We start from the raw sequence: 22920 nt of genomic DNA, 5'->3' as shown, positions 1-22920 counted from the left end.
ATATTAAATGCAGTGAATGCAATTGAAAGGACCGGAATAGTTTCTGCTACTACACCTATTTTAAACACAGAACTTGTAAATTTAGAAACCGCAGCCCCTTCTAATCTCTCTGAGATTTTGGTAACTGCTTGCTTTGTAGCGCTTCCAATAAAATCATTAACAGCTGCATTAACACCTGAGAGTTCTGTTACACCATGAACGCCCTGAGCCAAACTGATTCCACCCTCCCATTCCCGCCCTTGGGAGAACATTTGACTGGCAGCTTGGAAGCCCATAAGGGTACCATAAATGCCTAAACCATGGTTAATCTTACTCGATGTACTGTGCACATCACTGAAGTAGGAATGGAGAAGCTCTTCAGATTTGGCAGCACCGGTTTCACCAGGAATGACGATCTCCCTGATTTTGGAGGGGTCTGTTTTGCTCTCCAATCACAGCTTCAAGCCGTCATTGTATTTCTCAAGTGAGTTTATCTTCTGATAGTCTGAGCGATCTACGGAGCTTTGGTCCTTCATTACTTGTCGGATCTTTCCCTGTACACGTTGCTGATCTTCGGCGGACTTTAGAAGTAGCTGTGGCTGAAGACTCTTCCCCCGCACTGCCTCCTCAAACCCCTGCAGCTTGCTGAGTTGCGTGTCAGAAAGAGGTCCTATTTGTGGCCTGCAGCTGTAATCAATCGCAGTGTCTTGTAAGGGGAGCTCTGTAAGCACCTCTTGAAGCTTCTCAGCTCCTTCTTTTGGTAAGGGTTTGGCGTCAGCATTAACATTCATAGTAGTGTAAGTGTTTCTGTACTTTCTTGTGAGCCATAGCTTCATTGTGGCCAGGGTTCTATCACGTACGTTATCAGTAGCTGTATGATCCAGGCCTATCAATTCTTTCTTCGGCCAAGTTCCGCCCCCTGCCATTGGACAATTTCTTCTAAAATCCAACCAGGATGAAGTCACATCCCACATCAGCCTGTTGGTTATAAACACTCTGGGATTGCGAACAGCCTCAGAGATGTGAGTTGCGATAACAGCCATGCCATCGTAAACATTGACATTGTTGGAGATTGCATCATGGTCTCCCTGGACCCAGTTTTTGGCCATTTCTACAAAATGTTCTTTCTCCTTCATGTTGGCCATTGAGTCGTAGTCTAGCTTGTTTAGGCTTTGATCTAGAGGCACATTTGATGTTGTCCCATGTAATTTAACATAAAAATTGAAAAGATTCATTTTATAAACAAAGTCTTTAAAACGGAAATATCGAAATTCTCTATTTAAGGTTCTGTCAACATCTTGTGCCTTCGTCGTACTTCGAATATCGAGGGTCCTTTGGATGATCTCTTTAATATTATCCTCCAATCCTTTAAGACTTGTTATTTTTCTCACAGGATACAAATGTGTTCTTCCATCTGTTGTGTGTATCAACAATTTCTGCATTTCTGTATCCCGCAAATTGGGCCCAGGCAACTCGGAAAAAATCTTGTTTGTTATGGCTTCAATGATGTTTTCAACTAACGTATCTTCAATCTTGTAATACTTAGCTCCGTCTTTCCAGGACAGGATTTTCTGGTACGGGTGCTGCACCCTGTAACCTTCCAGTGGGGCTTTTCGTTCCATGTGCAGTTCCTTTGGGGTGTATTCTCTCTCCCGAAGAGTGCCATCTTCCTCCAAGTGGAATTTTCTCTTGTGGCTTGGGTCGCCTTTGCTCCAGAACTCTGAGTCCACTGACTCCGCTGTTCTCTTTGTCCCATCAGGTAAGACATAGGTTGTGATGGTTCGCGCTGAGACGTAACCCACTTTCAGTCCAATATTTCTCATTTGCACCAAAAGCTCTTTCACAAACCCCTTGCCTTCGGCTCCGCTGCCAACATCACAGGACACCAAGCTCACTTCTTGAAGGAATTTTGTGCTTTTGTCCATGTGAATCCCTTTCCCTCTTTTTGAAAGGGTGCCGATGGCTTGTGCAAGCTCACCTGCGCTCATGCCACCAAGTGTGATGCGTCCATTCTCCACAACCCCGTGACCTACGACGACAAGCTTTGTGCGTGCAGTTATTGTGACAGATGTGACCTCTTTTGGTGCCTTCAGTTGAAAATGGTCCTCCCTCCACTGCAGGAGAAACTTGGGCCTGGGCGTTGCCTTCCCTAGTAGGGCGTATCCGCTTGCCACTACTGCCTCATCATACTGCAGCATCAGGATGACGTTCTTATCCGCAGGTTCAAATGAAGGCAAGCTTCGATCTACCTCAGGCTGGCTTGTCTCGAGAACTTCTCTGGCAGTCTGCAGAAGAAAACAAAGTATAGGTAAGGTATCACTCGTCTGTCTAGCAAAAACCAGCCACTCTCCCTGACATTACAATGCTTATCCTGCTTGGAACTCTTCCCAGCATTTCCTGTTCAACTATATCCAAAATACCTAACAAGGTGCCAGCTGGTCTTTCACATTACTGCTACCAGTGGTGCGGTGGGTGCTCCCATTTGGAGGTACAGGGGAGGTTCACCCTTGCATGTCTAACTACATTAGAAAGCAGACTGTGTTACAGTGTCACACACACACAGGCACACACATGGATTTTACAGCACAAAGGCTTATTCTGCATACTTTGCGAAACTGTCTGGAATGTAGGTTTGTGTCCCAGTAGACTGCATTGCGGCTCAATTTAAGGTCCCATGGATCACACAAATGGGGGCTCAAGACAAGGTTGTAAGGCTGTTTTTAATAAGTTTTTTTCTTATCTGGGAAATGTCACTTTTTTTGATGGTTGAAGAAGGGGTACAGAACCCAATATACTATTCCCAATATCCCATCCACTGGACCTGCAAAAAAAGCACCTAACCTCCACGCCCCCCTTCCCTTCCCACCTCTTACTTCTGATACACCAACCTCCAAGACAAGAACCCATTTCTACTGCTTTGGTGTCTTCCTTCTTTCATTAACAGTATAAGACCCCAGTGCCCCCTTAGGATACAGTTTCCTGTTTTCCTGTTTCAGGTGTGCGGCTACACCCCATGCCACGACTAGCAACTTTCTCTTTGCCTTTTTGGGAGCAACTGAACGTGACTCCCTTCACCAGTCACTCCCTACAGAGCTAGAAGAGAAGCTGGGGGACTCTCCAGGGAGTCCCTACTGAGCGAGGAGTCTTCGGGGTGAGGGATTAGTGATCTCACAAACAGCCCCTTGCTTTAGGGCCCGACTGGTATTCATCTGCTTCGGGTCAGGGACAGAGACTTGCTCGACACCCGGAAACATATGAAGCCTTATGCAGAAGAAGGTCGCAGGGTCCTTCGAGGCTCCCAGAAAAGCAGGTACAAATTGTACCTCCATTTGGAAGCCATATACAGTATGGTAGGAGGGCTGGGGGTCCACTGGCAACAGATCACTATTGATAATCCTGGCAGGCAGTAACAACTGGAGTGGCATGACGGGTGTGAGGAGTATTGTCTGTCACCCCTCCTGGGAGCAAGTTAGCTCCCAGGATGGGTGTAATGGTCACATGGTGCTAGCCATTTGACCAACCTAATAAATAGGATGAGCCATTTCCGGCTCGTCAGTCAATCCCAAACTGACTCTTGTGTTTCTGTGCACCATGCTGGTGCGGTGCAGCATACTGAGGGTCAGCCACGTGGCCCGGCATGAGGACGGTGCCCCTGCTGGGCAACACCACATCCAATGAATGTTGATGCCATGTGATCATGGCGACTGGGATGTCCCCGTCCTGTGTGCCCCCAGGGCCGGGGCTGATGTATGCTGGGTGCCCCCAGCCAAGGTAGGTGGCTCTGGTGCCCCAGAGTTCAGGAGGCCGCAGGGTGCCCCGTGCAGTCTGCCTCCAATGGAATGTTTGATCCAGTGCTCTGGATGCCATAGGGTGCCCTCTATGGTCTGCCCATTTTTATGAGTGCAGAGCGGGTGGGGACCTTGTTATCCAGGCCCCCAACAAGTGTTTCTGGGCCATTAGCAGACGCCATATTGTCTTGGGAAGTGCACTACTTGAACTATTCCGGGAACCCAGTAACTTGTTGCGTTCCACTTTCCGGCAGTACTGTTTGGTGGTCTGATGCAGTTATGAGCTCAGAGTAAACCTCAGAAAAGACGAGGCATGTGGAGAAAGGGACAGAGTCATGAAGCTCCTCTTCCCCTTAATATGTTAAACGGAGGAAAATGTGGAAAAAGAAATGCATCCTGGCATGGTATGTCTGAGGAAAAGACGATGCACATATTTCAGATGGCCTTGAGAAGGAGGCCAGGAAACAGAAGAAGACAGATGTCGAGCTGATGCATGTGACTACGCCATCGTCTTTTACTGGTTCCAGCCCATCTTCTTCTTCATGCACTTGGGATAAGGAGGATCCCAGGAAGAAGTGCCTGGACAAGGAAGTGCTGGTGAAAGTACTGGGCCAGGTCTCGAGTTCATAGGCACCCAACATGGCAGGAGAGCCTGTCAAGAGATCTCCCACAGACGGTTCAAGCGTGTCCTCAAGATGGGACTTCCCTTGATAACCGAGACGAAGGGAGAAGTCCTGAAACAAGGGGTTGAGCCATAGAGGATGAACGTCCGAAGAGTCATGATGAAGTTATATGATATGGAAGAGGAGGTACAGTCCCAGCCGTAGTGTGCACAGGTTGGCACTATTCCACCCTGTCTGGTGGGTTGCTTGTTCATGGCCCCAGAGGAAGCAGTGTCAGACAAGGTGGACAAAAATGCTGACTGAGATCAAAAGAGGGATTTTACAGGACCGTGCTGGCCAGCACATGCACATCATACATGACAGAAACAGTGCTGGCAGACTTTGAGAAATTCACCAAAGCATTTATTTGAAGAGGTCTCGGATTGTGCCCCTATTTGGAAGGCTAGGAAGTCCCAGATGGAACATTTATGAAAATCAACCTATGATTATGGGGCCGTGATCTCAGGGTGCTGCCGAATTGCCCATCCGGGGCTGGCATCCGGAGCGCCACCGCAATGCACATCATTGATTCCTTTTCCTCTGAAGAGTTCTTGGAAGATGAGGTTAGTAGCGTGTTTAAGGCAGATAAATCTGTCAACAAACTCTGCAAGAAGAGCACCCCTTACAGATAAAACGAATACCTGGTTCCACGAAAAGTGTTGATTAAACAATCTATCTACAGCTGAAGGTCAAAGTTTCCACAGAGATCAGGGAAGTCCTCCTCCTTGTCAATGAGGCAGAAAATCTGAAGCCAGATAAGCGGGGCCAAGCTTTGGTCGTCATCAGACAAATGGAGCAATCTCTTAACAGATGCCTGGGTGAATAGTTTCACCCGTTCGGGTTATAAAATAGAATTTGGATCAAAGCCCACGTCATCAGTCGTGCTCCATACGACACCAGCCCATACACAAAGCAAGGACTTGTCGCGCAAAGGGGATTCACAAAGGTATCCCGGAAAGAAATAGGGTAGATGTTTTTACTCACTCATTTTTCTAGGGCCAGAACCAAATGGAAAATTCAGATTGGTGCCAGATTTAAAGAGATTGACAGTGCACATCACAGGGAAACCTTTCATAAGACTTTCCTTTCATGCTCCTCATTCAATTATTGTATTCCTCAGCAAAAGAATGACAGTTTGTTTTCCCTGCCTGCCTTTCTCCTCCTGTGTCCATTTCTTTACCCCCGTCAGCTTTCTGTGAATCAGCCAGCATGTAACCTTGGGTACATCTTAGATTCATTTCTTCCTCTTGAGCCCCAAATTTGCTCTGTTGCTTGATCGTGTCACTTTCATCTTTTTGATATTAGTAAAATATGACCTCTCTTGGATTTTGCTCCTACTCAAATTCTTTTGGAAACTATTGTTCTTTTAAGACTTCCCAACTACTCCATTCTTCCATTGCATCCTGTCCCACATTATGCAGTAAGTACTCTCTTTTGTCTTCCTCTGGCGTATAATATTTCTTCCAACTTGTCCCTGCCTTCCAGTAAATGATTGGTTTGAATTTCTTCAAAATTACACATTATTGGCATTTCAAGTACTGCATTACAAACCATCATAAAACCCTTGCTCAAGAACCAATCCAACTTAATCACCCAACCCCACACTTGTCTCCCTCCCGCCCAACCCTCGTCCCTCCAACCACCCCCTTCCCCCTCATGCAGCATGTTCTAATCGACTTCAGAAAGTTCAAACCAAGGGTGTTACCCCCTTTCGAGCAGGGCAGTTCCAAGGCCTTCAGGCCAGCATTACAGCTGTCCCACAGTGAGTCCCTTTTCCCATTTAAGCACCCAAATGGTCAATTACAACATGGCAGCCCCAACCCAGTGAGTACATCCCATCCTCCCCAGATCTGGAGCCCCTGCCCACCCCCACTCACTACCAATACTTCTCAAAAAAGGGGAGCCATAGACTTTCAATGTTGGACCGGGACTCATCCAAAACGTTTCTGAGCTATTCCATATCATATATTACTCGATCTTCTCCACCCACTCCCTTTCCACAGACATGCACAGACTATTCCACAATTGGGCTAGGAAACATCTCGTGGCAACCAAGATGACCTGCAGCATATGTCCATTTTCTGCCTTGTTCTCCTCCTCTAACCATACCCCAAAAAGGAGAAGCCACAGCACGAGCTTCCTGTGGATCCCATCTACCCCTTTTATCCACGATGGAACCTCCTTCCAGTATGATTTCACTCTAGGACATCCACACCACATATGGTTATAATCCCCCCGCACCCGGTGGCACTTCCAGCAATGCGGCTCATACCTCTTGCACATTTTAGCTATCACAGCCGGTGGATAATGCCATCTGTGTATCAGTTTCAGTGCCTGGTATCTCTAGTGCAGGGAAACCATCAAGCGTGACCATCCTACACATCCAAATCCATAATGTATCATCAATGTCTTTCCCCAGGTCTTCAGCTGTCAGTAGCAGAATATCTACAGTTTCCCAAGGCCCAAACACTCCTCCATCCTACTTAACAAGATGAAAGTCCTCCGTTGCCACATTTGTCTGGCCCTGCTCAGCATTGCGTCGTACCAAATCTGAAATGCTAGCAGGTCCTCAATCCTATCCCGCAGAGGTGACGGCCACATTGTGAGCCACCTATTCTCTCCCTATCTTTCCAAATAGACCACAAGTCCAGAACCGGGTAGTGCAGCACCCTTCTTGTGATACAGGGTCTGGGCACCCACAACCATTCACCCAGGGAGACCGGGGCCAGAATCGCATTATCCAACAGCACCCACTGCTTGTCGGAGAGCGAGTCCAGATGATTCACCAAGACATGAAGTTAGGTTGCCTTATGGTAGGTCTCAAGATCCAGGAATCAAACGCCCCCTCCTCCTTTGGTAAAATCAATGTCCTGTAGGCAACCCTGTGCTTTGAACCTACCCAGAGGAATTTCAGCATGGCCGCCCTCACTTCAACGAAGAATGCAGGCGGGATCATCACCGGGAGCATTTGGAATAGGAACAGAAATGTGGGCAACACCACCATGTTGATACTGTATAGGGGGTGTCAACCCCTCCCCCTTAACTGAGTATAGATAACATGATAGGCAGATCAAATGGTTCTATTATTGCAGAAATAAGGATTATAGTGCCTTTATTTAATGTAAAAAGTGCACAAGGCACAGCGCATATTTGGGTTAGAATGACCCAGGAAGTGAAGAGTGCTTTAAATATCAGACAGAGATATATTTCAAAATGGATGACTCAAGTACAAAATGGTGTCCCGTTTTAAGGCAGGTGTGGAAAAACTATGACTCATGCCAAGAGTTTTCCGACAGCAACAGAGGCTGATATAATAGAGACACTCTTTGGCAGCATTTCACAGTGAGATAATTGGGGTTGTTGAGTTGAAAATGCAACTTGGCAGGAAAAGCAGACAAGATTAGTGATGAAGTTAGATAAAGCAAGGGACCTTGAATACATTTATCTATGATAATGAATGAGTAAGGAGCAATGTGCTTCATGCAGACCATTTTCAGAGACCAGCTGTATTAGTTGGCACCATATAATTGAGTTTATCCATTTCTCCACAGTATAAGGCACTAACTAACTTGGTAGGTCCTCGCAAATTAGATAAAGAATTGACATTGATGTGATGAAGTTGTTTTTGGCAGAAGTTGAGAAATGTCATAAATGTGTCCAGCCAGGTCTAAAATAAGCTTATCAGTTTAGTGGATAAGAGAAAATTGTGGTTGCCAACTATGACTAATGTGGGCTTGGTATTCACCAGACTATAAAAGCAGGGGAAAGACATAATGTCATTCAGTGTGTCTAAAGCGTGTCTTGAAACTACAGCCAATAGAAACTGCTGAGACCCTTCCAGGTGCCTGATTTTCTCTTGTCTCTGATGAGAAGGGGACCCCCAGTTCATTTGGCACCCAAATGTGGGGCTCTCAAAGTCTTTCATAAGATTCAGGGACAAGGACCCAGGCTTTATGGTGATGTGCTAGTAGACAGGGGGAGACGCCTAAAAAAGATGATAAGGTGAGTGGCATACTGCAGCATGGTCTCACTTCTGTCAGGGGCATCTCTTCATGACCATCATCACAGCAGACCTGGCATCTATGAATAATGATATGTTTTATGAGGGACAGAGGCAACAGAAAATAAAACATGTTCATGTACATATTAAGGGGATTGTGATGATTTTTAAGTAATAGGAAATATTGTGTGAAGAGAATTATAGCTCCTAGAGAATCCTAACTCAAGGGAGTTCAGTAGAAGATGCCTCAAACTCCAACGGGAGTAGACCAGAAACATATAAATCACGAACAGGCTCATGTAAGGTGACATCTTAAACCCAGTACAGGGTCTATAGAAGAGGCGAGGGAGAGAACAAGGTGATCACGGTGTTTATTAATGTGAAAAGTGGACTAGTCTGTGTGTTGTTTGGAGAGTTGAAATATCAAAGAGCAATATAAATTGTGAAGTAATTGGTAAAAAATTGAGGAGCTACAGTGATTGAGCATAGCAAAGTGATTGGTGCCAATCAACAGAATAAATAGACTATTGAAATTGGAGGCTTGAGCAGTGATTGATGGTGATTGCTTATATTTGTTGTTTTAAAATGTTAACAATGATGATTTAAGTCCAAAGAATGGAGGCTTTATATAAGGGTCTGGTAAACATAGGCAGTCAGTTGTGACTCTCCTCTGCACTTTATTAACAAAGGAGTAAAATAAAGTAAAGGGTTAAAGAGAAATAAAAATTATATACTTACAAAGATAAAGCTCTTGACAGATTGAAAAACTTTGAACAATAGAAATCCGACTAGCGGAACACAAGAACAAAGGAACAGATAAGACAAGTGGGAGATATGCAGGCATTATTAATTTAATGTTAGCTACTTTGTCTGTTAGGCACACACTAGAGTACCCCTGATTTCTTAATATAATTTTAAAACAATATAGACATTTCTTATTAGTGATAAATAGGACATTTTGAAAAAGCATATATCATAAAGCAAGCATGGGTCAATCACACAGATGAGGAAAAGATAATGGAAAGAAACCGTTTTAAAAAAAAGAATCTAGCCGCAGTAATGGAAAATAATTGGGAAAAAAGGAAAGGTGCTTCACTAAAAAGTTTCAGTGCGCTACCAAAAGGAAGAGCAGACACACACAGTTTATTTTCATAGAATTTGAAACAAAAAGCAAAGAAATATGTCAACAGAAGCAGAATGGGAAAGGGACACAAAATGATTAGGAGTGCAAAAGTAAGACAGAGATTACAAATGAAAGCACAGGCGAGTGCTATAAGTAACCAAAACAGTGAGAATATTGGTAATTAAGGGCAGACAGAGGAGGATTGGGATAGGCACCACAATACAATACTTAGTCATAAGGATATTATTACACATGCAGACTCAAGCATATGCACCAAAGCCACAACAAATTAGACAAGATTCAAGAGGGGGGATATCATCTCCCCCACTGCACAGCATAAAGGCATTAAAAAAATATATGCCTAAAATCATACAATTTGTGAAAACATGCGCTGAGAATAAAAATGTAATTATAAGTGCAAATTACATTAAAAAGTAGGTTAACACAATAGTAAATGATACTAGATTAAGCCCAGTAAATATTTATGGGGAATAGCAAGAATTAAGGAGATAAAATACGTTTTTTCAGAAACAATGTTAAAGGTGCATGTATTGATGCACACATTTGTATTCAGACTGGGGAAGCAGTAAGTAATGAGAGGAAGCACTCTCAAACGCACCAAGGCTAAGGTTACACACAATATAGAGAAAAAACATAATATATTTAACAGTTGTATTGAGTAGACACCTCAGTAAATAACTAAGGAGATAACATGCACTAGTTTAGGGATTAGTTATGAAGACACAAAATAATTCACACTAGTATTGTGAAGGCCTGAACATGTAAACGAGTGTGCCATTAGGTCAAAGGAGTATTTTTTATAGAGCACACACCCTGATTAGTATGATTTTCAAAACTAAGGAGTGCATTATTTCGATTTCTTGCAGGGTTTGTTTAAATGACACATGTTTATGAATAAGTACAAGCAGGCTGGGAGCTGGCATCTGCAGGTTTGAGATCTGCAACTCTTTAGGTGTTTTAGGCTTCAAAAACCTGTAGGTGGCACACGGTTCCTTCCCTGGAGCCTGAGGTTGATATTAAAGGCATTTCAAGTACCTCCTTTTGAACCTATGGAGACTATTGATATCAAACATCTGACTTTTAAATCTTTTATTTTGGTCCCCATTACGTTGGCTCCTAAGTTCAAGGAAAATGTTGCATTATGCCAATTATACCATGGTTGCCCCAAAGTTTCATCAGGCCTAGAATATTGTTCTACGGACCTTTTTAGAAAATTCTGCTTCTCCTGCTTCTCCTGAAGATGAGTTTTGGCACAATTTAGAAGTCAAAAGACCTGTGTTAACACTTGAACAGGACAGCAGCTGCTGTGCAATCAAACTTGTTCATGGCATTAAACAGTTCCGGGCCAAAGGAGAACGGCTTCTGTTCCCACAATCAGCAGGTGGATTTGACAAACTATTGCAATGCTGTACTCTTCAGCAGATGATTCCCAGGCCAGGGTCTATCAAGGGGATGTCGACGAGGAGAATGGGGGCATCATGGTCAGAGATCAAAAGGTGGGAAATCCAAGATATTTGTAGAGCAGAAACTTTGTCAGAACAAACAACCTTTAACAGTCATTGCTTCCTGAAGTTTTTGTGTAAAGGTAATTTGAACTCTGGCATTCCCAAAGAAGCATAAACTACAATAAGAAAAGTCCATATCCGAAACAGCCATTTTAGAATCTGATTTAAGACTTTGTTTGAAATGTTGAGTTAAGATAAGATGTACCTTAAATGTGGGCTTGGTCAGTTGAATGGAGCAATAGTAAGACTTTTTGCTTGTGTCGCTTTTCCACATAGTGCTCTTATTGAACATATTCTTGTCAAATTTGAGCAATTTGAGAAAGGCTGCGTTGCAGTAGAATAGCAGGTTGTTGGAGCTGCATTGGGAGGCTGTCTGGCCTGAAGTCAAGAACTGAGAAGTCGAGGTCAGCTATCTACGCTGACGAGGAACATCTGTGTGGAGGATGAATCCTCTCACGTTAAGGTGCAAGAAAGAACACAGAAAATGCCAAGTCTTAATTCATTAAACATTTAAAAGCTTGCAGAATGAACAGAATCGTGGTCTCTGGTCACGTGAGTCGAGGAAGGAAATACGGCTTGAACTTGGAGTTCCAGTCACGATAGTGAGTGCACTCTCTCCCGTTGCATTCACAGGACAAGAATATTCTACAAGGCCAAGTCCAAAGAGTATTTCATGGCAGAAGGCATGGATGATGAGAGATGTTGGGCTAATTGGGTGGTAGGGTAGCTTCATGTCCTATCTGCTTGCACCTGGCTCTTGGCTTATGTGCTTCTAATTGAACCAAATGTTCCAGACATGGCACAAGCATGCCAAAGCAAGTGTATTAGTCCATATAACAAAGGACCTTATAGCTTTAAGAAATCAATGAAACACTGTGTAACAGATTTTTCTTAAATGACACATATGAAGAGGTAGGCATAAGTTGTCCACCTGATATTGGACAGCCAATAACAAACCTAGCTCATATATGATTGTGTATGATGTTTCCCTTAAGAAATCCCTACCCTTTACAGGTTTTTCACTATTGCCACATACTATGCTGTCATCCTGACGCATAAAGAAGTATATAATTGAATTCTTTGAGGAAATCGCTGAGAGAATGAGCCTCCGTCCATTGATGTTCGTTGTAAACTCCCGTTTTAGATAATTGCTAATAAAACAACAACTTGCAATCTGCTTGTGTTTGTCCTGTTATTAGGAATTATTGTGGTGTAATCCCATCCAATAACAGATACACGTTCCAAGGGCCATAAACTCAGAATGGCACAGGAGGAGGTAACCAAAGGGCAATCCTTAGGCAAAACCGGTAGCATACCAAAGTTCGATAATCCAGGTATCCAAAAGCAGGCAAAGACAAAGATTGCAGAGGCGAAGAAAATTTCAATAGGAAGTGCCGAAAATGCAGCAGAGCCTGTATTTGTTAGGCTTTCGGCGCTGTGTTTCCATAGGGCACGCAACGTGTTGACCGACGGCCGGGAGGGATTGTTACACATGTGCGTGCGCTGCCCCAGTTTCCATGGCAACCTCCAACAACGCAAAAGGAACATGTCGCAGGGAATTCTGTATGTGCTCTGATGCAGGCAGTGTTCCGACATTCCTGACACTTTCATACAAGTAGTATTTCAAAATTGGGTACTCCCAGTTTTTTGTTATCGGGGGACGACGCTACCAATGGGAGACTGATAAGCTGAAAGCAAAGGATAATAGGTCGCCTACCCCTACCTTACGACCCTGAGTCACACCAGGTTAGATCCAAGGTAATCTCATCTAATTTTAGGATTACTCATACCACACGTGATTATCAAAAATATTTTCTTTTTATTTTTATTGTTCAGACAACACATGCCTAAAATAAAACAGGCGTGCAAGCGCCTAAATCTGTAAAAACACTGTGCTAGTCCCTTACAATCTAACTGGTGTAGACACACCATACCTTTCAAAATGCCAAATTACATGGAGAAAGGTAACGGGAAAAACAGTGTATATTACCGCAAGCGTGGACACATGTAGTTTCAGGGAAGAATCAAGATATATTAAAGTCTCCCAACTGTGATGTATGCCTCAAAGGTTTTATGACCAGAGCGGGTCTGCTAGTTCTGTGCTTTATTTAATAGCCGCTCTGTGCTGATTTATCTGCGTTGATGTAGGGTGACTGAGAGTTGCTTAATACATATCAGCTACCCTTTTTGCAATTTACTGAAAATGAGGGATAGGAATCAAAAAAGTGAAAAAGTTCCTATTAGCAAGTCGACATATGTTTCGGCCTTTCTGACTCATACGGAACTCTCTCTTGGTGCCGTTGGTTCTGATGGTAATAGTGGTCGTCTTTAGGACAGAAACAATTTTGTTGTTTTCAGTAATAGATACTTTCCCATTAGTAGAACATCTTAGTGTTTCTCAATTTCTTTGGGACGTATATGCTAACTTATTCGGCATTTTCATCCGGCTCCTAAACGGATGCCACACATTCAATTTATTTTCATGCACTGTATCTTTAGTGATTAGACTTGTGACAAACTGGTGAGGGCAAAAAAACTCCACTCCGCGTGGTTCATGGTGGTGCTGTGTTCACACTGTTGGCACTTTCATCTGTTGATATGGGTGAGCAGCGGCCACAGGGATGGGCTCGCCTGGCTGGCTGTCGGTAGCTATCCTGTAGGGATGCTTGTAGCTGGCCCCCTCATCCTGGTTACTGCCTTGCTGTATGCATACCTCTTCTGCCTCATGGAGCGCGAGGTTCCACCCTCCATTCCTCCTCCTAACAGCTGTTATGTCAGACCTGAGTCTTGGTCAGCCATCTGTGGTTCCCTCTTGAGGCAGGTCACTGTTCAAGTATCCACTCTAGTCAGGCCTTAGCGCGGAGCTACCGACAGCCAGCCAGGCGAGTGGTAAACGGTTGTGATCACATAAGATATTACATCAAAAGAACAGGTCTTTTGCATCCCTAAAAATAAACATCTTCCTCAATGCCAAAGGTCTACCAAAGGGAGGGATGGAAATGTAGCCTTTTTTACATCTTCTGTCTCTAATGGGATTAAAAAAAACAATCCCTCTTCTAAAAATATCAAGGGAATTAAAATCACCTGCAAAAGGATTGGAAACCCCTAATTCCCTTAAAACTAACTACATTTCCCACAGTCCCACAGGGAACAAAACAAAGAAGAGGGCTGAAGAGGCATACAGGAGTAAAGGACAGGCAAGTAGGCATAATAGCCTTTGCCAGGGCCAGGAAATTAACATTAAGGGCCTGCGCCTGAAGATAGATGGAGCTGGAACAGGAGCTGGAAGGTTGGCAGTAGTAGCAGAAGGGGAAGAGCACAAGGCTGGCGGTTCACAAGGAAGTGTGATACCAGGACAAGAGAAGAGCAGATTTCACCTGCAGGTTCTGAGTTGGTCCTGTGTTCACAAATCCTGCTTTGCCGTGGCTGCACTGAGAGAGACGTGCTGAAGTTGAAGTCTTCCATGGTGCAGCTAGTAGCTGTGACTCCAGAGCTGAGATCGTGCTGCAACCTGAGGCTGGTGTGCAGAAGTAAACTGAGGGACAGGGGATAGGAGGAGACTCCCTGTGGTCGAGGCTGGACCAGAGACACCCATGCTTCAGAGTGGTGTGGGTCCCACGAGAGCCTCAAGTAGTAGTGGCAGGAAGAAAAGTTGTAAAGTGGAAGCAGCTCACACCCAGTGTTTTTGGAGCCGTTGAGTGAATATCTGTACTCAGATTCACTGAAAACCCCTTGCCGGTAACTATAACCAGCTCAATTATAGTGTCTGTAGAAGTGATAGCGAGTAGTGATACTGTCATATATTAATAAATGAGACAAGTTATATGCATATCCAATCAATCAATTGGCAGGTTATCCCAAGGACTCACCGTTACCTCTTCCTCCGACAGACCCCCTTTCGGTAGTGGAAGGCTCTTCTTGTTCCGAATGGAGAGAAGATAATGAAAGCCTCCCAAGTACCTCTTCCCCCTCCCGGATAAACCAGGTAGAAGAAGAAGTCCCAGGGAAACCCTCTGGGGAAGAAAACCCTGTTCCGAAGGTAGCGGTGTGTTGTCCTCCGTTGCAGTCGGGGATTTCGGCGAAGTCAGGAGGGCGTTCGTCTTTGAGAAGAAGAAAGAGACTGGTAAGTATCAGAGTGTAACAGAGGGATAGAATGTAAGGTAAGAGGAATGTGGATTACCCTTAAACCGGAACAATAGGGGGAAGATGATGGTAGTCAGAATCTTCCGAAAACCTCTGAGAAGCAATCGAGGCGGAGCTAAGATCTGTTTTGATGGTGCAGAGTCTTGCCAGTGTGTTTGAAATGCCGGTGCGTGATGTGCCTGTTACTAAGCGAAGAAGAGGATAATAGTGAGTTGTGAATGTTAGAATAAGCGGGATTGGAGGTAATTGGTTATATGGGATTGGGATGAGGCTTACCACGGTCCGGAATGGGACCGGATGGCAAACTTGGTTGATGAAGAGGAGGAGACCGCGAACTCGGAAAACAAAGAGGTAGTTGGAGAGACGCTAGAATTTGAAAACAGGAAGTTTAGAAGCTGAAGACAGTATTTCGCAAGTCAAATTCTAAGACCTAGGAACGAACTTACGTAGCGTTGTTAATGAGGAGTAGCAACGCAATGCCGTGTTGATCTCCGGGACTGATATACCCACCCTCGGGTAGGGAGGCAGTACTTCCGGGAAATCAAGGTGTGCTGAGGCTAGACTCGCAACTCCAGTTACGGCGGCCATCTTGGTAGTAGAAATGGCTGACACCCGCCGTCCTATGGTCCATCGATGCCACAAAGCCCAGCGTCTCCGAAGGGGCGTGACAGTATGCCCCCTCAAATGCCCCGGGCCTCCCGGTTTGGACGGATGGGACAAAAAGAACCGGCGGACCAAAGTAGGAGCATGAACCGCCGATGCCGGTTCCCAAGAGCGATCCGCCGGAGAATAACCCTTCCAGTCAATCAAGAACTGTAGACGACCCCGGAAAATGCGTGAATCGCAAATTCCCGCCACTTCATACTCGGGACCTGTCGGGGTGATGACAGGAGAGGGTAATCCTTTCCGTGCACGGGAGAAACGATCCGCCACGTCTTTCTTCAACTGCGAGACATGAAACACAGGATGAATCCTGGACCAGGATGAAGGGAGATTGAGCTTGAAAGCTGATGACCCTATACGCTTCAAAACGCAGAAAGGGCCGAAATATTTCGGGGACAATTTGGATGGTACCAGATGACGAGGCAGAAATCGAGATGCCAACCAAACCAAGTCTCCTGGTACCAACCGCGGAGCCGGAGTACGATGTCTGTCAGCAGAGCGTTTGACCCGGATCTGGGCCTCCCGAAGAGAGGTCTTGGCTGTTCGATGTCCCAACTGGATGGCATCAACGAGAAGATCCACATCGGGAAATTTTGAAGTGGAGACCGGTCCGCTGGGAAAACACTGAGGATGGTATCCGTAGGAGCAAAAAAAAGGGCTGAATCTCAAGGCTGAATGTCGAGAGTTATTATACGCGAATTCAGCCAAAGGCAACAAGGAACACCAGTTATCTTGTGAGGAGGAGATGTAACAACGCAAATATCCCTCAAGGGTCTGATTTAGGCGTTCCGTCTGACCATTTGTCTGCGGATGGAAACCTGAACTCAATGCCCGGGAGATATGCAAACTCTTGCAGACTTGCTGCCAATAGCGAGATGTATATTGTGAACCTCGATCAGAAACAATGGTCTCAGGTAATCCATGAAGGGAAAAAATCTGTGAAAGAAAAACTCTTGCCATCTGAGCTGCGGTGGGAATCCGCGGAAGTGGAACGAAATGTGCCAATTTTGTGAAGTAATCGATTGTGACCATGATTACTGTACAACCGTCTGATGGTGGCAAATCAACTATGAAATCAGTGGAAATCATTTGCCAAGGACGGTCCGGGATCGGCATTACTGAGAGGAGTCCTGAAGGGGCGTTTCGAGGGCATTTTGACTGCAAACAGATAGCACAAGCGGACACATAGTCTATGATGTCTTGAGTCATTTCCGGCCACCAGAAGTTACGTTGGATCAACTCTTTAGTATTAGCCACCCCTCGGTGACCCGCTAGGTATGAGTCGTGACAGAGATTTAGAACTGTCTTTTGCAGTTCACTCGAAGGGAGGAAGAGCTTCTTGTCCTTATAAGCACATCCTTGGACCAAGTTGAGTTTCCAGGTCGCCAGTAACTGTGGATTCAACTGAATAAATTGCAAAGTGGAGTTAGCCACGTTCTGTAAAAACGTGGTAACTACTTGCACGAATGTGGCTCTGGGAAACAGAGGTTCCGATCGAAAAGGCGTAGAAGAGGTATAATCCTTTCTGGACAATGCATCAGCCTTGAGATTGACTCTCCCGGGAATGAAGGTGAAAACAATCTCATACGGTGAAAAGAAGTGTGCCCAACGTGCCTGCCTGCTATTTCGGGTCTGAGCATACTGTAGGACGCGTAAATTACTGTGATCAGTCCTGACCTCAACTGGGTGTCTTGCCCCCAGGAGAAGATGTCTCCACTCTTCGAATGCCTTTTTTATAGCTAATAGTTCTTTTTCTAGCACTGAATAATTGATTTCAGAGGGAGACAGTGTTTTAGAAAGGTAAGCTATAGGACATTCTATTCCTTGATCATTTTCTTGAAGCAAAACGGCCCCAAGGGCCTGATGAGACGCATCCGATTCCACAATGAACTTCTTGGTTTGATCTGGAGTAATCAGTATGGGTCCTGTGAGAAAATGTTTCTTCAGGTTCTCAAAGGCAATGTGTGCCTCCCCGGACCAAAGGAATTTTACATTCTTTTTAAGAAGTGTCGTCAGTGGAAGTATCTCTTGCGAATAGTGTGGGATGAAACGTCTGTAGAAATTGGAGAACCCCAGAAATCTCTGCAGATCCTTAATGCAGATTGGTATAGGCCAATCTGTAATAGCTGATACTTTTTTAGGGTCCATGGATACCCCATTTGCAGAGATTATGTACCCTAGGTAGGCAACCTGGTTTCTGTGAAACTCACATTTCTCTAGTTTGCAATAAAGGTGGTTGTTGAATAGTCTCCGTAGTACTTCTTTCACGTGCTGACAGTGTTCTGATGGTGATGAAGAAAAGACCAGAATATCATCTAAATAGACAATAACGGTGTGAAGAAGAATGTCTGAAAAGAGGTGGTCCATAAAGCGTTGGAAGACTGCGGGGGCGTTGGATAGGCCAAAAGGCATTACTTTATATTCATAGTGTCCCAAAGGAGTACGGAAAGCTGTCTTCCATTCATCGCCAGCTCGTATACGAATGAGATGATAAGCCCCGCGGAGGTCCAGTTTTGTAAAGATGGTAGCTCCTTTAACGGCTTCTAGTATATCTGGGATGAGAGGCATAGGATAGCGATCCGGGATGGTGATCTTATTTAAGCCTCGGTAATCTATACACGGTCTGAGTTCCGTAGAGTCTTTCTTTGGGATGAAGAACAAAGAAGCCCCCGCTGGTGAGGTGGATTCTTGAATAAGTCCATTGCAAAGATTCTTTTGAAGATATTCTTTAAGAACTTCACGTTCCCGTCCAGATAGGACATACATGCGACCGAAAGGAATCGGTGCATCTGGAACTAGTTCCAGGGCGCAGTCGTCTCTCCGATGTGGGGGTAGTTCAGCATATTGAGATTCGGAGAACACTGTCTGATACTGTTTGTATTCAATGGGTAATTCCTGGATATGGTTCAATACAGAGATGGAACCCGGATTTTCCAACATGGAGATAGTGGGACGAAACCCAACCGCACCGTCCGAAAGACAGTGCGTCAAACAATGTTCAGATCCCAGAAAAACCGTGCCCGCCTTCCAATTGATGTATGGGTTATGAGCACGAAGCCAGGGTAGTCCTAGAATAACTGGATAGTGGGCTGTACGGATTACATCAAAGATAATGGATTCTTGATGGGAGGAGATATTCATCCGCAAAGGTATAGTTTGTTCCTTTATGGGACCTGATGTTAACGGACTACCATCCACGGACTCAACTGGGATTGCCATTGTCTTGACTGAACATGGTATATTATGAGCGGTCTTCCAGAGGGTATCAACAAAGTTCCCTGCGGCCCCACAATCTATTAAGGCCGTGACCGGAATGGGGTCTGTATCTCCCCATTTGATCTGGACATGTAAGGCCAACATAGTAAGATCGGGGATCTCCGTAACTTGGGAAGGTATCAGATAAGATGAGGAACCGTTTACTGACTCCCTAGCCGCGGTTCCCCTGGCGGTTGGGAGATGGCGTTTCCCTGACTTTTGGCTGGGATGAGAGGACAATCTCGAATTGCGTGTTCTTTGGAACCACAATACATACACAGGCCCTTGACTCGACGTCTATGACGCTCCTCTGGAGTAAGGCGACCTCTGGTAGTCCCTATCTGCATAGGTTCATCTGTTTGTGATCTTCCTACACTAGGAGGGTATGTCATAGGTGGTCTCATGGAGCGGCCACGACGACGTTCCTTCACTCTTTCTTGCAGTCGGTAATCCATCTGCATAACCATGGTGATCATCTCTGCCAAATTCGGAGGTCTGGGTACTCGGGAGATCTCATCCTTTAGCTCTTCGTTTAATCCTCTGCGGAATATTGTGATTAGAGCATCGTCCGCCCATGACGTACCAGCTGCTAACTGCTTGAAATTGGTGATATAAGACAATAGATCTTGAGATCCTTGTTTGTAATCTAATAACTGCTCTTGGGCTGAAATCGTGATCTCCTGACGGCTGAACATGGCTCGAAGACTATTCAAAAAGGCAGGATAAGAATCTAATAAGACATTATTGGTAGTAACAAGAGGCGTGGCCCATGCTAACGCGGACCCCGTCAAGTTTGCAATCATGTGTCCTACCTTATCACGGTCGCTTTGAAAAAAGGCTGTCTTGAAAGAGAACTGAACGGTACAAGCCTCGATAAAAGTCTTGAGTTTATGAGGATTACCATCGTATAAACCTCCTGGGATAGGGCCAGGAGGCACTTCGGACCAGCTAGGGACTCTGCCTGCCTGTTGTCGGAGGTAAGCATTCTCTTGTTTTAAAGAATGCACTTCATCTGTCAGAGCCTGTACTGCAGTGACTAATTGCTGTTGTTGTGAGGCGTCCATGTTTCTTAGTAACCCTGAATCCCTGAGACAACCTGCTCAGATATACTTTATATTTTTAGGCGTTGCTAACTGTCATATATTAATAAATGAGACAAGTTATATGCATATCCAATCAATCAATTGGCAGGTTATCCCAAGGACTCACCGTTACCTCTTCCTCCGACAGACCCCCTTTCGGTAGTGGAAGGCTCTTCTTGTTCCGAATGGAGAGAAGATAATGAAAGCCTCCCAAGTACCTCTTCCCCCTCCCGGATAAACCAGGTAGAAGAAGAAGTCCCAGGGAAACCCTCTGGGGAAGAAAACCCTGTTCCGAAGGTAGCGGTGTGTTGTCCTCCGTTGCAGTCGGGGATTTCGGCGAAGTCAGGAGGGCGTTCGTCTTTGAGAAGAAGAAAGAGACTGGTAAGTATCAGAGTGTAACAGAGGGATAGAATGTAAGGTAAGAGGAATGTGGATTACCCTTAAACCGGAACAATAGGGGGAAGATGATGGTAGTCAGAATCTTCCGAAAACCTCTGAGAAGCAATCGAGGCGGAGCTAAGATCTGTTTTGATGGTGCAGAGTCTTGCCAGTGTGTTTGAAATGCCGGTGCGTGATGTGCCTGTTACTAAGCGAAGAAGAGGATAATAGTGAGTTGTGAATGTTAGAATAAGCGGGATTGGAGGTAATTGGTTATATGGGATTGGGATGAGGCTTACCACGGTCCGGAATGGGACCGGATGGCAAACTTGGTTGATGAAGAGGAGGAGACCGCGAACTCGGAAAACAAAGAGGTAGTTGGAGAGACGCTAGAATTTGAAAACAGGAAGTTTAGAAGCTGAAGACAGTATTTCGCAAGTCAAATTCTAAGACCTAGGAACGAACTTACGTAGCGTTGTTAATGAGGAGTAGCAACGCAATGCCGTGTTGATCTCCGGGACTGATATACCCACCCTCGGGTAGGGAGGCAGTACTTCCGGGAAATCAAGGTGTGCTGAGGCTAGACTCGCAACTCCAGTTACGGCGGCCATCTTGGTAGTAGAAATGGCTGACACCCGCCGTCCTATGGTCCATCGATGCCACAAAGCCCAGCGTCTCCGAAGGGGCGTGACAGATATACCTTTAGCAGAGTGGTCACATATCTCCAATTAGGAGGCAGAACGCTGTTCTAAATCACTCGGAAGGTTGAAGCTGACTTTCACATATTATTACAAGACCAAGTACATCAAAGAGAGGCCATGTATGGATAATTATGGTTCCAACCAGAGTCAAAGTATCATTCCGTATGAATGAAAGGGAACGCAAATCCATGAAGTTGTTTGAAGTTAAACATCACCATCAAAGATCAACCGCATATACCTAAGTCTGTTTCCTTGGTGAAACCTGAAGCTTGTAACATCCAGAACAAGTATTCTGTAATTTTTGAAGTTGCTGAAGTAAAGAGAAGAGCAAGTAGTACCCAAGCCAGTAGGCAAACCCTTCTACAGTGAAACCAGCCCTTATTAAGATCTAGCCACCTATGTTTTGAAAATTGTTGAAGTTGTTAAAGGTTCAGTATCCTCTGATACAAGGGTGACAGGGTTATCCAAAGCTGGGAGAGTAGCTGCTGGAACCAAGAAGGTGTGTATAAATCTGGGGAAGGGAACTGGGTGCTTGTAAAAATGACTAAGTCAATCCGTAATACTGAGACTGTTGAGGCTGAGAGAGAAGCAGCATGGAAGCAAAGGCAGAGTATGCTATGCTGCTGGCAGTAAGACAGACAGAAGAGGCAGAGAGGCTGCCCTTTTCTTATAGCATAGGAAAGAGAGTGTCTTGCCTACCTGTGGAGGTCGAACATTATTTTCTTTAAGTTGCCTAACAATTATTAAGTCTGAGGTTGAAGCAGAGGTAACAGAACTGTGGTTGTCTATAATATTATCAGAGATTGTTGTATTGAAGGTGGTTGAAGCGGTACACACTGAAACACTGTGAAGCAAAGAAGCCTGCCTCCACAGTGACAGTAGTAGAAGAAGGTTGTCGAGAGGTAGGCAACACCCTAAGAAGCATCCTGACAAGTTATACTAAAGACGCTGCAGGGATTACAAACATATGGACAGTTGTTGAAGTAGAAGTGGTACTTTTGTCTTTGAACTGTACCATGTCCATCCTGGAAAGAGGATCTCCAGGATTACCATTGGTGCTGTTTTCTTTGCTGGAATTGGAAGGTGAAGTTTTCAACCAACGGATTAAGAACTGTTACCAGTGGAATTTTGTTTGGGTGAACTTTTGTTTCTTTTGAACGCTCAAGAACTGGTTCAAGACTTTACTTTTCTCTGTGAACACTTGGAGAGATTCACTTTGGACCCTCCTGGGAAAGAGATCTACCCAGGACAGGTGAATGTTGTTCCAAGTCACGGGTCATTTGGTAATTGTTTGGTTATGTTGTTTATGATTTACGTTGAATGTTTTGTTGTTTAGTGTGAGGGCCAGTTTTCTGTATATGCTAGGAGAATTTCCCTTAGGACCTACACTAGGTAAGGAACCCTCTGGAAGAGCAGGTTCAGTTAGGATTTTGTTGCACTTTTTGTTATCAATTAAATGTTTAACACTGAGAAAACCACAAGCAGTTGTATATCTGGCATTACTGAGTCCTCACAGATACCACTACCCCACTGTTGTTGCTTGTTTGGCGCACCCTGGGGTTCCCCCACTATTTTTCCTGTTGTGCACCATTTCCGTGTTCGCTGGCTTCCCCATCTTGT

At 44.9% G+C, this 22920-nt stretch overlaps 1 protein-coding gene across 2 annotated transcripts in view; it reads right to left on the bottom strand.

Annotated features, from left to right (window-relative positions):
* Positions 1–425: 425 nt before the first annotated feature.
* The window catches only part of LOC138452975 (uncharacterized), a 449238-nt gene continuing 426743 nt past the window's right edge, over positions 426–22920 (bottom strand). For both annotated transcript variants that reach the window (XM_069605345.1, XM_069605344.1), the window contains exon 5: positions 426–2264. In XM_069605345.1, the coding sequence (XP_069461446.1) occupies positions 432–2264 (1833 nt within the window). In that variant the 3' untranslated portion in view covers positions 426–431. The remainder of the gene's footprint in view (positions 2265–22920) is intronic.

This window comes from Ambystoma mexicanum, chromosome 4p (genome assembly GCF_040938575.1).
Source record: "Ambystoma mexicanum isolate Mex_15411 chromosome 4p, UKY_AmexF1_1, whole genome shotgun sequence".
Lineage (NCBI taxonomy): Eukaryota > Metazoa > Chordata > Amphibia > Caudata > Ambystomatidae > Ambystoma > Ambystoma mexicanum.
Note: the sequence above shows the minus strand (reverse complement) of the source record. Positions and strands in the feature narration are given on the sequence as shown.